The 15,853-nt window shown below is 40.9% G+C and overlaps 1 protein-coding gene across 2 annotated transcripts in view; it reads left to right on the top strand.

Moving 5' to 3' along the window:
- Positions 1 to 15,853, top strand: part of LOC138265036 (putative nuclease HARBI1) — a 191,550-nt gene that overhangs the window by 12,427 nt on the left and 163,270 nt on the right. For both annotated transcript variants that reach the window (XR_011199299.1, XM_069212589.1), the window contains exon 2: positions 7,173 to 7,267. Coding sequence is in view for 1 of the 2 variants with exons in the window: in XM_069212589.1 (XP_069068690.1) it covers positions 7,220 to 7,267 (48 nt within the window). In the remaining variant the exon portion in view is untranslated. The remainder of the gene's footprint in view (positions 1 to 7,172; positions 7,268 to 15,853) is intronic.

Raw genomic sequence — 15,853 nt, 5'->3', positions numbered from 1 at the left:
TATGAGTTCTCCATTTTGGGCCCCTTTAAAAAAAACATAGTTGCGTTCAGTGGCTTGTGCATGTGCCAGTTTTAAAATAGCACTTATTACTCATTCATTGCAGTGCTGGGAAACTCCAGTGCTTTGGCCTGTTAACATTTCTAGTCCCCTGGTGGTAGGGTCACTCGTTATGACTTAGTCCTTGTAGAAAAGGTCTTAGCCATACAGGTCAATCTTTCTACACAATCTAACAGTAACTTTCTAACCCCTACCGCCCAACCCACAGTCATTATCCACCTGGCATTCTGTCCCTCCACCCTACTATAAATTCTCATCACCTTAAATACATTCTAACAACAATTTGTTTTCCTTCCATTCTTGCAACACTGTCTTCTTCTTCTGCCCTCACGCACTGGCCGAGGCACCCCTCCCTCCTGCTGCAATAATATCTCTCCTTCCTTTTTTCTTAAACATGCCATCTCATTTCCTTTCTTTTTCTGAGCTCTGTCTTCCACCACAAAAAAAACCTTCTTATGCTGTGTTCCTTCTGTCCCTCCCTACTCTACGATCACTCCTTCTGTTTCCACCATTCTTTCAAGGCTTCCATCAGCTTCATGAACTATGTCCAGTTCCCTTAAAAAAACAATACACACTCTGTCTGGCTAAAATAGCAATAGTATCTTGTTGTTTATATGAACATGATTCACTACTCCCATGCCACTTGCTTTACAAAAACTAGCTATTCCCTTATTAACCTAATTCCTTGCATTGTCGTTGGCCACTGGTTTCCATTCCCTTTCCACACTCTGCTTGGCAATAGCCTTGTCCACCTTACATCTTTCATTTCGCATCTGTCCCTCACTGTCAACAGATCTTTCTTCATCATTTTCAGCATCTCCAACCCTGACAGTTACATTAGGTCAATATCCCTCAAATAATCCATGACAACATTAAAACTTGCCCTGCTTCCTTGCATATCCCACAACATTGACGGTAGCTGTCCCCATCTAATTTTCTTTGTCCCTTTCCACACTGCTGCCACTTTGCTGTCAAACAGCCCTAACTTCTGGTGGTAATAATGCATACCTCTTTGTGTGCTCCCACCCACTTCATAATGGAATGACCACATATGCCTATTTCATTCTCCATTCCCTCTGCTGGGACCAGTCCTGGAGAGAAGATAAAAAAATAACTTACTGCTCCAATCCCAGGAATTCAGATGTTACATATCCTCACTATTTCATAGATTTCCACATTACCAATTTCTTTAGCCTTTCTTCTTTCCAACCTTACCAAAGGCTTCCATCACAGCACCCATTTTAAAGGCGTGGGTCCCAAACTCTTACTCTGGCCAACCACCTAACCTTAGGCACTTTCTCAGCATTCTCAGCTCCTGCCTGCCAGACACCTCCTCCCGCATTTGAGCTGAAACAGCTTCTCTTGCCCATCTCCTCTCAACTCAAGTTAAGCCTCATTTGTCCCAACTGGAAAGATTTCATTGTTACTCAATCTTTTCAACCTCACCATCATCCCTTTCCCCGCCTATCTCTCGTCCTCCTGGTTAGCTTGATGTTCAAGCCCTCCCTGGTCAACCTCAAATTGGCTTGTCAAATTCATAATACGTCTGTGGTCCCACAACGTTTGAAAATCTGAAGGGCCCCAAAATACCTAATTGAAAAGGTAGCCTGAAATAACCTTGCCAGACATACAAATGTACCGTCAGTTCTTGCCTGGGTCTGAATGTCCTCGAACACCCTTGGCAAAATGTCACTCCTTTCAACTTTCATTGGTCTCCTCTTTTGAGCCTAGCTTTGTAAAAGTTTCTTCACATATTCTTCCAAGTCCATTTTTATCTCCATAAAAGGCCACACATTCCATAGTCCTAGTGTCAATCCTTTTCCCACCAATGTCATTGAAAGTTGCAATACATGGTTGTTCTGTCACTGCATACCTTCCCTGTCATTTCTTCTCCTCCTGTCACTGGTGTGTACAGACACCATTCATGCCTGTCTATATGTAGTGCTATTCAAAGCAGTTAATGAGTCTTCCACTAAATGCTGTATTCTTGCCTCCCTACCTCCACATATTCATGTGGCAGCTGCTTCCCACTGCGTTCTGCTCCTGATGCTACTACATTGAAACTTGGCCACTGGAATGGAACCAGAGCATCTGCTAGCTCATTGTCAAGTCCAAGTATGTTTCTTGCTTGGAACACTACATTGAGCCAAAGTATCTCAGGACTAACTCTCTCAGTAATCTAAAAAAACTCCAAACAGTGCCCAACATCTGATTGACTCACACTGTTATTGTTAGAAATGGGGTCTCTAGTTGGCAGAAGTATACCCTTGTCTAATTAGGGACCACATTCATAGTCAGAGTATTGTCACACACAATCCAAATTATTCTGTGCCCACCCTCTGGTAGCTTGACATTGACCAGTCAGGCTTAACTTAGTAGGGAATGTATAAAGCATTTGTCCAATAAATCATGCAATAACACAGTGAAAACACCACAAAAATACACCACACAGGTTTAGAAAATTATTAGATATTTCTCTGAGTAAATTACATTTTGATAAGCACGAGTTCAAATATCACTTTTGCAATGTTAAGAAGAGTCTTAACTCTTCAAGAATCAACAAATGTCTTTTGTTTGCACAAAGTACCTGATACGCGTCAAAATTACAAGCAAGAAAATCACATAAGTGGAGATGCGTGAAAAATGGAAGGTGTGCGTTGAGTTTCCTGACACGCACAGACGATGCGTTGATTCTGTCTATGCTGCAAGAGCTTTGCATCAATTTCCGGCGCGTAATCTTGGATCCTCACTGCGATGCAGGGTCTTTTGATGCCCTGGGACGATGCGTGGAAATCCTGGGCATGCAGGACGAAGTCACAGGTGCGATGCGTCAGAGTTTCTGTCAGGCAGTGCATCGATTAATCACGCAGGAAGTCGGGTTGTGTCGTTCCAGCTCAGCGATGGGTCAATCCGTTATGGCTGTGCCCAGAAGTTCCAGCCGCAATGCAGGTGCTGTGTCGATCTCCACTTGGGGAGCCGGGCTGCGTTGTTCCGGTTCGGCGATGCAGTGATTCTTTCACCACTGGCCAGACTGTGAGTCGATTCCGGCAGGCTGTGTGCCGATTTTCACCGCACAAGGAGTTTCCTTGAAGAGTAGAAGTCTTTTTGGCCCTGAGACTTCAAGAACAAGAGGCAAGCTCAATCCAAGCCCTTGGAGAGCACTACTCAGCTGAGTCAGAGGCCAGCATGCAGCAGGGCAAAAGCAAAGAAGCAGTCCTTCACAGCAAAGCAGTCCAGGTGAGTCCTTTGGACAGTCAGTCAGATCCTCTTGGCAGGTTGCAGGATCTGGTTCAAAGTGTCTGTCCCAGGAAGTGTCTGAGTTGGTGGGGTCAGGGACCCAGGTCATATACCCAAAAGTGCCTTTGAAGTAAGGGAGATTTCAAAGAGTGGTTTTGAAGTGCACAGGTCCTCTTTCAGTACAGGTCTGTCTGCCAGGGTCCCAGTAGGGGGTTTGGCAGTCCATTGTGTGAGGGCAGGCCAATAGCCTTTGAAATGTAAGTGTCAGGCCCCTCCACCCTTCCAGCCCGGGAAGACCCATTCAGTATGCAGATGAGTGCAGGTGTGACTGAGTATCCTGTGTTTGTGGTTGTCAGGGTGAAATTCTTTGGGAGAAATGCACAAAGGAGCTGTCAACCAGCCCAGCCCTGACTTGGATTGGGGACAGGCTGTAAGGCACAGATGGATTTTAAGTGCAGAGAAATGCTCACTTTCTAAAAGTGGCATTTCTAAAATAGTAATATATAATCCAACCTCAACAATAAGCAGGATTTCGTATTACCATGCTGGCCATACCAAATATGACCTGTTTTCCCTTTTTCTGATCAGAATCTACCACTCAAACAGTATATAAGGGTAGCCCTAATGTTAGCCTATGAAAGGAGCAGGCCTTGCAGCAGTAGAAAACAAATTTAGGAGTTTTTCACTACTAGGACATATAAAACACACAGGTATATGTCCTGCCTTTTACCTACACAACACCCTGCCCTATGGGTTACCTAGGGGTGAGCTATATGTAGAAAAAGGGGAGTTTAATGCTTGGCAAGTATTTTTAAATGCCAACTCAAAGTGGCAGTGAAACTGCACAGACAGGCCTTGCAATGGCAGTCCTGAGACATGGTTAAGGGGCTATTTCTGTGGGTGGCACAACCAGTGCTGCAGGCCCAATAGTAGCATTCAATGTAAACGGCCCTGGGCACATGTAGTGCACTTTACTAGGGGCTTACAAATAAATCAAATATGCCAATTGGGTATGAACCAATGTTACCATGTTTTAAGGGAGAGAACAAATGCACTTTAGCACTGGTTAGCAGTGGTAAAGAGTGCAGAGTCCTAAAACCAGCAAAACAGTGTCAGAAAAGTGGAGGGAGGCAGGCAAAAAGTAGGTTGATGGCTCTCCTAAGGCTGTCAGGTCTAACAGTTATGTTATCTTTGGTTACCATAAGTTATGTGTATTTATAAAACACGCTATCACCTGCAGGGGTATCCTTGCAAAGAGCTACCTCTGAGTCCCATGTTTTTCTCCATTGGGCCTTTTAATAGCGCTGTCCACTTTATTTGATTAACAGGATTCATCATTACTATCCATACCTGCAATCTCCTGCCTGTGTTGGCTCTCTTGGTCAGAGTGACAAGATTTTGGAGGCTCATGTGCGGGGGCCACTCCTGCTCAGTAATGATTAGTAAGGAGTGGAACCTATTTCCCCATACTTTGCAGGCTATCCCCAAGGAAATCTAGTTTAGGAGAGCATTTAAAACCCATCTTTTTACATTAACTTAGCAGATGTTGCTGACATCCTTGATGCTTCAGCTATGGAACACTCGGCTGAGTAGCTGTGTGCTCTACAAATCTGTCATTCATTCTTCAATTGTTCATTCATTCATATCCACAGGTCAGATTCTAACAACTTGTTGATCATGCTCATCACTGCATCATAGTCAGTCATGAAAATTACTCACCTGTTCGCTAGCTCATGTCCTTACAGCCCAGCCACCACCAGCACTGAAAAAAAATCCAAAACCAGAATTTGTCCACAAACTGAGGGACAACCTGAAGTTTCACCCCTAAAAACATTTTCCTTCGTCATATTTGAGGTGTTTCTTTTGAAATGATAACCCTGACTTGACAGTCATATTTTTGTGTGTGTTACAATTGTGTCATACTGCACCTGTTCAACTTTCACTCCATCTTCCATGATTTAATTCTTAACCGCTTGACCAATCTACCTCAGAAAGCCAATGCGGCTTTTGTGTCCCAACCTCTCTAACTAGGTCCCTGCACCCCCTATGTGCATGAAAAAAAATTGGGCCCCCAGAATATACATATATTTTCACATAATTGTATTCTATAAAATTAGCAATGTTTAAATATGTTTAAACATATTTAAACATTCCATTTATGTTCAAATATCCTTTTTAAAAAGCTTTCAATTACTTGATTGTAAACATAATATTCTGGTCAGGCTGGTCTTTCTAAAGTGTGGAAGTATTCACAATGTGATTCTTTACGCACTGGATTTCAGATCCTCCCCCTTTGACACCTACTCGCAGTCCGGATGTGAGTGACAAAATAACTTAGTGATCCCTCATTAAAGGGCATTGCCTGCTGCTCTTTTTCACCAATAAACAAACACTGTTTGATCAGCATGATGCTTCCCTTGTCTGGCACTCCCCTTAGGATCAGTTAAGCCCCCCCCCCCTCCACCGCCAAAGTGGCAGGCCCCTAGTTTGAAAAGCTCTGCTCTACTGTGTCCAGGAAATCACACCAGAGAAAGTACACAATTCACTAACTGATCCACTTTGCCTGTTTTGACTTAAAGGCCCTGACACAGTACAATATAAGAAAGCTGGTTGGTCTTTCATATGGTGGCAACACAACTTCAGATGTCTACAGGTTGAACAACCTCACCACCCAAAGACCTGCTTTGCCCTGTTTATTGGTTCTGCCTTATTCCTGTATTGCACTACTTGGATTACCACAAGACATCTTTTTGTATTATGGTCTTCAATTTTCTTTCCTCTACTGAGAGGAGCACTAAGCTATTGATATCTCACTCAATACTGGAGCAGTTAGTGCATATTTTAATTGTATTTATATAGTGCTTACTAACCCTGATGAGCCATTTAAGCACTTTTTGGGAAGTAGTATGCCACTCTGAAACCCAAATGTGGATTAATGAAGACATATATAAATTGTTAGTGGCAGTAGTGGAAGTGGCAGACATTGGATTCTGTTAGTTGGATGAATAGGGTAAAAGATGGCTAGAGGAGGGGAAAGCTTAGAAAGGAATATTTGGGAGCTCATATTAGCAGAAGCGGTTTGGGAGGAATCAACGATCCTTCAGGATTGGATGAATGGAACAAAGGATGGATAGAGAAGGGAAGAGTTTGGAAAGGGTTAATTGGGAGTTCAGTGTAGTAAAAAAGGGTTGGGATGAGTCAGAGAGTGAAGATAGATGATATTTTGGAAGAAAGGTCACAGAGTGGTGGTTTAGAGAAGTTTGGGGATATTAGTTAACTTTTATTTCTGCAGTGGGAATAAAAGATATAACTATGGAGAAGCAAAACACACATAAGAAGAATACATAGCTAGAGATTTTAACATGTTATGCATATGCAAACGAATCAGGAGGTATACAAGTGTACTAGATAAAGTCCATTTGAACATCCATGGATAATATTTACACATTCAGGCTTTACATTTTTCCTATAACATGTCTGTTTGTTCTTTCCATTAATTAATCAGTAGTATTTATTTTTATCATTTTATTATTTTTGATTTATGTTTTTATAAATGAAAAGTGTATTGAATAGTTTACAATTGCACATACTTAAAAGGTATATTTGAAGGTAAGGGCCTTTGATCCACAATCTTGGAAATGGGAAATACCCACACCTGCCCCAAGGATTACAAACTATTTCAAACATTGGTTTGCAGTTTGTCAGATGTTCTATGTTAATTTCATATGCCATGTATCATAGTTTCTTTTTAACTGTCTTTATAATGGTTTCCTATTTTCTTCTGCAGACATAAATATGTTCTCTTAACATTATATAAATATTTTGGTCAAATGTGATGTTAAGATAATATGAATAAAAATTCCTTTTTCTGCTTTCAGGGGAGTCTGAAAATGTATTTATTTAAATAACTGTGTATCCCAGAAAAATGGAGCGAGTAGATTCCCTAGCATCGGAAAATGAGTCACTCTCCAAGGTAAGAAGAACCACATGGTTATACCCTAATACAGACGTTTCTAGAAACTGTCACATGTCTAGAAGGTTTTGCTTCTACAGTGAGCGAGTGCAGAGACAAGTTCAAGAGAAAGGAGTAAATAACATTTGAAAGTATCAACAACTGAGCACAGTTTTTACAGAAATAGTAAGATTTTGCAAATGTCATCTCTGGTGCCAGGGGCTCTCAGTGATGGGTATTTCTGATTAAAAACACATAACATTTGCAGTAAAACATGGTGGCTATGTTTTAGGTTTAAACCTGTAATAACTGATAAAACATCACCAGAAAGGAAACAACCCTCATCAGAGTAAACGTACAAACAATGATGAACAACAGCACAACCACAAACTAAAATGTCATTAAAAGAGTGGAAAGTGAGAGAGAACGAGTTCTTTTTTTTTCTTTCTGAAGGCACCAATACAGTGTAACCTTATTATACACGGTAGTGGCAAGAAAGACTAGTCTAAAATTAATCTGCTTGTTTTATTAATTTTTTTGCTTTGGGATGTTGGTAAAATATTGATACTTCTTCCATTTGTTTCCTTCAGGTTTATGTGCTTAGATTAAAGGTGCAGGTGTTCGAAGTAAGGTTTAGGTCTGATCTAATTACTCTATGTGTTGTAGAGAACATTAAAATTGGTGGTTAGACAGAATATCGGAAACAAAGATATTGTGGAACTAAATATTGTGTTAAGAATATCGAGGACAAACATGTGGTGAATTTTCTATACGTAAGGAAAGTGTTATCATATGTAACTCCACATAGATGTACCATGCCAATATATATATATCTTCAAGGTACATAGATGTGGAGTTAAGAATGGTAAATCTATTCTTACCTGTTTGCACTTACCTTCTCGATATTTTGGTCCTTGATATTTTTGACACAATATTCTATCTGCACAATAGTTTCGTTTCTGATATTCTGTCAGTGATCTATTAAAATCGTGTTTGATCTTTTGGCAGTGTTTAATTCTTTTAATGAATGGTGCAATGCTTTTGAATGCAGGGGTGAAAATTAATCTGGTGCAGTTCAAATTTGTAAATGTTTCTCCAGGTGCTATGCTGTTTGACAGGTTCTTCGCCCCTACAATGTCATAATATTCAGTGAGAGATGGTAATGAGATGTGAGTGTTAACTAGAGTTCCATCCACAAGCTTTGTATGCTTTTTAAAAATAAAACAGTTTTTATTGGTTTTCAAAGAACAACATACATAGCTACATTCTGCTATGTACGGAATAGTAGTTATGTAAAAAATGCATTGTATCCAACCAATGTGCACAATCTTCTCTAAGTGCTAGGCAATATGCACAGAACAAGCCAAGGTTATGAATCAGACAAAACATCAGATGGGTCATTCACATTGCACCTCAATAAGTAAGAATAATGTGGGGTCCAGATATCCTTGGGCCTGTATATAAGAGGCAGAAGTGAGGCCTAGAGTTCCATCATGATATAACAATAAATGAGGTCACGTAACCAGTCATTAGTGTTTGATCTCCTACTACTAACCTACAACACAGCAATTCGTCATTTAGCTAATAAAGCACCATAGCTGCAAATCTTCTATGTTGTGACGCGAGAGGCTTGACATACCCTAGGAGTGGGAGGATAGGAGCGCTAGGGGAGCGTCAGGGTCAACAGCGTGTTCTAACATAGTGGAAAGAAGTGTGAATATAGCTTGCCAATAATCTTGCATAAGGGTGCAGTTCCAAACTGGATGAGTGAAATCGGCATTGTCTGGTGCACATTTGGGACATTTATGAGAATGTGATGGGTCAGATTTCCCGTAGTGCACTGTGCAATCCGAAACTGATAAAATGGTCCATCATGAAGTTAGTCCTATCAACCTCAAAGATGGAGTGGAGGTCTAGTTTACCATTGGTGAAACGATCACTCAATTGATGGATCTGATGTGTGGCGAGTGACGTTGCACAAATGTTTCCCATGTCATTGGAAGCCATGTGTTATCATTTAGAGGGATATCTGGCAAGTAGAGAATGTCATACTCTAGATATCTTTGAAGCCGAGACCATGCCCAGCATGTCATGGAAAGGGTGTGGAAATGTCAGGGTTCTCAGGGTGATCCCTTCAGGAGGAGGGATAAAAAGGGTAGGTAATCCACCTGGTGTCTTTCTGGTTTCAGGTATGGAAGTCTTGCGTCCGGGTGGTAACAATAATATGAAAAGTGACATTGTGCCACCAAGCAGTAGAGGTGAAAGCCTTGTACCTCAAAGTCACCTTTAAAATAAGGGGGACGCAGTGTGGAAAAGAAGGAAATGTTCAGCAGAACTGGAATTTTGAGGAACAGGTAAAGGAAGACAGGAAGCAATACCATTTTAATAATCACAATGAGACCCACGATGGAGAGTAAAAGCCGTATCCACCTGTCAATTAGGGAGGAGAGGGTGTCAATGGCAGGTGCATACTTATAACAAACTATTTCATCTTTCGGTCTGTGAATGAAGATGCCCAAGTATTTAGGGGAGTCGCCACACCATGTTTGAGGGTACTCAAGGGGATAGAGAACAGTGGCCTCAATGAGTGAGTACAGTTCAGATTTATGCCAATTTATCAGGAGGCCAGAAAGGGCACAGAACCAGATAACTTCCCAGATAATTGGGGAAAGGTGGTGGGATGTCTCACAAAGAGTAAAATATAATTGGCGTACACAGTGGCCAGGATGGGGGTCCCTCTGGAAGCACAATCCCCTGTGTAGATGTCGTTCCTGAAAGAATCAAATTTGTGGCACAAGCTTTCTATGCTTAAAACAATCTAACATAGGTCCATTGGAAACACTGGCAATGGGAAAGACAATGCATACCCTGTATTACATATCATTTAAAATACATTTGTGCTTTATAACAATCACTGCAAAAATAGCATGTTTTGTAAACACTGAAAAACACCATGTGTGTCTAATTTAGAGGTAGATAGCTAAATAAACACGGACAAACACTGATTTCAACATGTATGGAAAACATTGAGAAAACACCACGGAAATCCACAAGAAATAAACACTGAAAGCCTAAATACAGTGAAGCAGTTACATAAAAAAGTGTGCCTGATCTGACAGTAGGGAATGAATTAAAAAAAAAGTAGAAAAAAAGTAGTACTATCCTTCGATTTGTAACGGAATGGAAGAATATATTATATTTTACAAGCTTATATTATGGAGATAGTTGTATATCATAACCTTGTGTGAAAGGTGATTCCATAGAAATTGCAGACAGTAAAGGTAAAGCAAATCCACTGGCCAGGACTTAGCTTTTAAATAAGTAGACTAACATAAAGTCATCTATGCAACGCTCACCTAATACATAGAGGCCACATGACTGAAACATACATTTCAACTAATAGTACTCACACAGAGTAGTGGGTTACTCGCTTCAACCTCTCTTCCTGACATGGGTCTCCTGAAAATAGTGAATTTCCTATGTATAGACACACTGTGTATGATTAATCCAGTGCACATTGCATTCTTCAATGTTTTGCTCCCTTCTACTCCTCCCACTCCATTATCAAGTGAACAAGCGCAATCTCAGCATTTTATGACAAACTGTTGCCACTTTTCTTGTGGGTAGCATTGGTACACAATAAAACCAGATGATGAATTAAATCAACACCGCAACAGTGCCTAAGCCCACCTCCTAGACACTCCACAGATTTGTGAGGCTGTATCACTGGCAGCTGTGTTCTTTATAAATGCTAAAGGCATAACATAACATATACCATAACAAAACAAAATAATAATGTAACATATCATAAAATTTTATCGTGACAATTTATTTTTAAATCATTCCTACTGCACAGACCACTCTCTTGTGCTTTACATTCCTCGTTCACTCATGGTGCCTACCATGGCCGGCTTTAGGGCGGGGTGGGGGGGTGCAGCCGCACTGGGTGCTGACCTGGTTTGGGGGGCGCTCAACTCAGAGGTGCGATGTGTTAAGCAATAAGTTACAAAACTTGCGATTTAAAAGCAACTTCTGAAACATTCCCTGTGGTCCATCCTTCAGGAAACAATTAAAATGTCAAGATACCTCTTGTGATTAATGCTCTTCTAGGGAGAGAGATGGGAGTTTTGGTTTGTCTAGCATCTGCTTAGATTTGTCATAAAGTAGCTGAGAGGGTTAATAAGCCTGCTGAAAAGAACAGAACTATATTTTATGTGGAAAGCTGGGTGGATTAATGAAGCCAGCCTTTCAAGCACTTTAAAACAAATGCATGTATGTGAAAGGGGGGCTATGGAGAGATGAGGAGCACATTTGCCAGGTAGTAGTGAGTGAATCTGAGGAGGTGGTCATGGGGTTGAGGGGCTCCAAAAAAGACTGTTGCACAGGGCGCCACCAGCGCTAAAGCTGGCCTTGGTGCCTACTGTGGTAATTGGTTCCTAGGGTCCCAGGGCAATTAGGGGTTATTGGGCTGCAATTGTGCCAGTTGGAGCTTTTCCTCTGGTAGTGCACGACCAGCTTATTATTGCACCCAAACTGAGCACCAGGTATATATTCTTAGTATTTTCAGACTGAACAGTCCATGGCTTACTCAGGTAGGTGGTGTGGACCAGAAACCTTTAACTCATCAAAGCACATAATATAAATAAGTCAATGTCTAGCAATGCTTTTACTTAAAACAATTATTTTGAACTACACACACACACACACACACACACACAGCTAAATGCTTCATATAAAATGATACAGAGATGCAATCAGTAGTTACTTCGTAAAAAACAAAAAAGCACAGAAACTGAAAGTATTTTTAGGCACCTGGCAACATTGCTTTTGATTGTCAGGGATACAGAATATCAAGGCTAGTTTGTCTTGGTTGCACCCCATACTATCCACCACTTCCTGGTACTTTATTTCAGGTTTGCAGGTTAATTTATCTTCGACAACTATATTTTTTTCTGCCTTTTTTGGTTTCTTGCTCTTGTCGTGGCATATGGAGGTTTCTGTTCAGCAAGGCATAGCCTAAACAGCCCTCTGATACACCTTCAGGCTAGAAAGTAGAACTGAATTGTCTTAAGATCCATTTAGCACTGATAGGAGCACATCTACACGATCAGTGGTCAGGGAAAAAAAAGAGGTTCACCACAAAATCCTTGCATTCCCGATCCATCCCCTGGGATGTAAACAGTCCAGATGTTGCTGGTTTAAGTTTTCACAGCACATCTACTTCATTTTAAGAAGCTGGGCTCATTGTCTAGACAATTTGTTTCTGCTGGGACACCTTCCCTGTACCCTTCCTCACACTACACACATTTCCCTCAAAGCAGGCCAGTCAACACTTCTAGAAAAATTCCCCACCCTTGACTGCCTTGTAGAATGACTAGTCTCTTCATGCAGCTGGGCCGATTATCCTAAAAGTCAGGCTAGCCTCTGTGGGGCTGAAGTATAGCAACCCGTTTTTGTCAACAGGCAGCACTCTTTTCTCCATGCAGCAACAGCTGTCTTTTATGGGTCTGGATCCAGGTTTTATCCCAGGAAGGGAGCTAGCAATCAGAGATTCAAGCCTTGCATCAGAGCAATATTTTCAGCCACCACGGGCATGGGGACCCTTCTCTGGATATTTCCCCAAACAGATCTTGCATGTGCCCTGCATGATCAAAGTATGTTCTTGCCATGCCATTAGGTGACTTTCACAGGAGTTTTCCCAAGACTGGTTGTATCCAGTTCCACGAGTGCTCATTCATTTGAGCCAGACAGTGTAGTCCGTGTAACTCCCTTGCCCTGACTAGAGTGGGTGGGGTCTGCCTGGCTTAGGTGCATACCCTAGCTAACCAGAAACCCCATTTCTAACAATATGTATTACAAAGCAGATGTAAGCATCAAACATGGGCTGTGCTGAGAGTGCCCTGAAAAGGTGTGGTTACTAAAACTACAAAGGAGAGGTTATGCTACCCCTATCCACCTGCTACTCAGTCCAACTAGAGTATAATCTCTTGGGAAAGAGAAACAAATATTTTATGGCCTGTTCTCATTCCAAACCAAAATGAATTGTGGAGTTTCACTTCAAAAGTCCTCAATATTAAGTTGTTATTAATAAAGGACTACCAAGCTCGATTCATTGCCATGGCCAGACAGGCACACACACATGGTCTCCACCCCCATCAGTGACACCTTTAGTACCTTTTAACAGGAGAGGCCAGTAGGTATCTCTCCTCAGCTTTAAACAGGTAAAAAATGCCTATCGGTTCCTCATAAATACATTCATGGTGCCACATTGCTAGTCTCTTTCAAACTGGTCAGAGACACTAGTTACCCTATGAGGAATGCACTCTGGGAATCCCTCCTCTGCACAGTTATGCTGTTGGGTCTCAGTCCAAGTAAATAGGGCGGTCACCAGGGAGCATACACGACCTTTGTGTTCACAGAGGCAAAAATCCAAAAGACTGCAGCAACATTGAGTGTCCATTCCATTAAATCAACATATGGCAGGGGAGCATGTTCTGTAGAGGCATGCTGGCGTTATGTTCATCCTAACGACTTCGTCTAGAGTTACTGAGTAAATGGAAGCACCATGCCTCTCAGAGGAGGCCGCTTGGCCTGATTGAGAATAATCTGGAGTATACTAGGGTTGTCAGCCAGCCACAGTAAAAGGAGACTTGTCCATCTAGTTATGCTCCATTCACCAGTCCAGGGCAATTATGAGTCCTCTTTCTGTATAACCATTACTCCACAGTGCTCCTTGAACAAATAATTCAAATAACCTTCTATGTTTCTGCAAACACAGCTAGCAACTCTCTACAAGTCCAACCTATTGCTAAATGTGCGTTTATGTATTAGGATTGGGCAAACACCGACAACGTACTTATAAAAGAGAGATGCAGCTCTAGGAATGCCTTTCCAGGTGATAAAACTACATAAACACCCAATACTAAGGTAACATGTTTTTGTCTGGCACATATTAACTTTCGTCATAATGCGGTTTATGATAAATTTAACAGATTTTGAGTAACAAATGGAATTCCAGCACATGCTTTGTTACTTGGCACAGCAGAGTATTGCAAATATATTGGAATATCGCAGTATGACACAATGTATCGATTGTAAAGCTGAGAGTGCCTAAAACAGATACGTTTGCGCTGTCAGGTGTAGAAATGCAAGGTTGAAGTTTACCCCAATTAATCAAAACAACAACCCTAATTCTAACCATTTAATCTCTTGGAATACAAAGAAAGTAAATGGTGCCTGATTTAGAGTTCGGTGGATGGGTTACAGCACCAATGTAAATTACCCCAAATAGTTGTTTGTAGGCTCCGCAAATTCCTGTAGCTCCAATCCGGTCTCGGAAGAACTTCATTCCTCGGTGCAAAGAAGCTCATAAGAGCAAATTTATGGGAGGTCCCATTTGACATAAATTTTAAAAATCCCATTAAGTATGTAAGTATGTTAAACAGTGGACAGTGTAAAATGACAATGATAAATGGTGCGTAAGTAACGGTTGGTTGCTTAAAAAAATGAACAATTCTAAAGGAGAAACTGTTCTTGTAGTTCAAAATGTAAAGTGACATTACAGACCTCATTTGCATGCATTGTTCGTGGTGGAATGAATAGATTGGCATATTTATTGAAACATTTTGTAACACCGGTAATATCTATTGTAGATGATTATCACAATTACCACACAAAGCTCATTTTTAAGAGAGAAAATGTTGACGTTAAGGAATGGAGATGGGTAAACTACACCAACAGGACAGTATTCTCCATACTTTAAGGACCTGTGGCTTTTAATTATAATAATGTATATTTTTGAGATCACTTCCAGAAATGATTAGCTTTTGTGATTTCGAAATTCCCAATGACAGCAACTCCAATGTTATGTTCTGAGACTAGGGTGAGAATAAATGCCTGGGATGGTACACGATAAACAGACAGGAGCAGCATTGAGTGATAGCCTCATACTTTTTGGTTATTAGAGGAAGATTGTATGCCTGACCTCAGGATTATCTCCCTTGAAAGTCAGCACTTTCCCTGCACCATTACGCTGATGATACAGTCATTCTGGAAAGAAATACTATAGGATAACAAAGGGTGTTGAATTCACTTAAAATTTATAATGGTAAGAGCAAAGTACACAGCATAAATAGAAAGGTTTTGATTTATGGGCAAAAGAAAAAACACCCTTTTCTGTATAATTCGGCAGATGATTATAAGTTACAACCCTATAACTATTAGGCATTTGGCAGTATAGCAGGGACAGACAAAAAGCACACTTAAATAGCCTAAAGTTGGAAACCACCATTTTAAATCTTTATTTACCAAACCCTATTTTCCCTTACTTTCGCGCTAGACTGAAAGTTACATTTGGGCCAGGATTGGAGTTTAGGACAATTGTTTTTAAAGGAAAAGTCTTGAACTAGTTAGATAACGTAGTTTGAGGTTGTCTGAAAGCCATTTGTATTTACCAGACCGTTGTCAGTAAATCTGCCTATAGCTGTTATTTGACTTGAAATTCTTAATTTGGCAAGACATTTAAATGTATGACCAAGATACAGTTCGATTGTGATAAATCCAATGTTATAATGCCTTAGAGAACTTATTGGTGAGTCCTGCGTAGCC

This window comes from Pleurodeles waltl, chromosome 11 (genome assembly GCF_031143425.1).
Source record: "Pleurodeles waltl isolate 20211129_DDA chromosome 11, aPleWal1.hap1.20221129, whole genome shotgun sequence".
Classification (NCBI taxonomy): domain Eukaryota; kingdom Metazoa; phylum Chordata; class Amphibia; order Caudata; family Salamandridae; genus Pleurodeles; species Pleurodeles waltl.
Note: the sequence above shows the minus strand (reverse complement) of the source record. Positions and strands in the feature narration are given on the sequence as shown.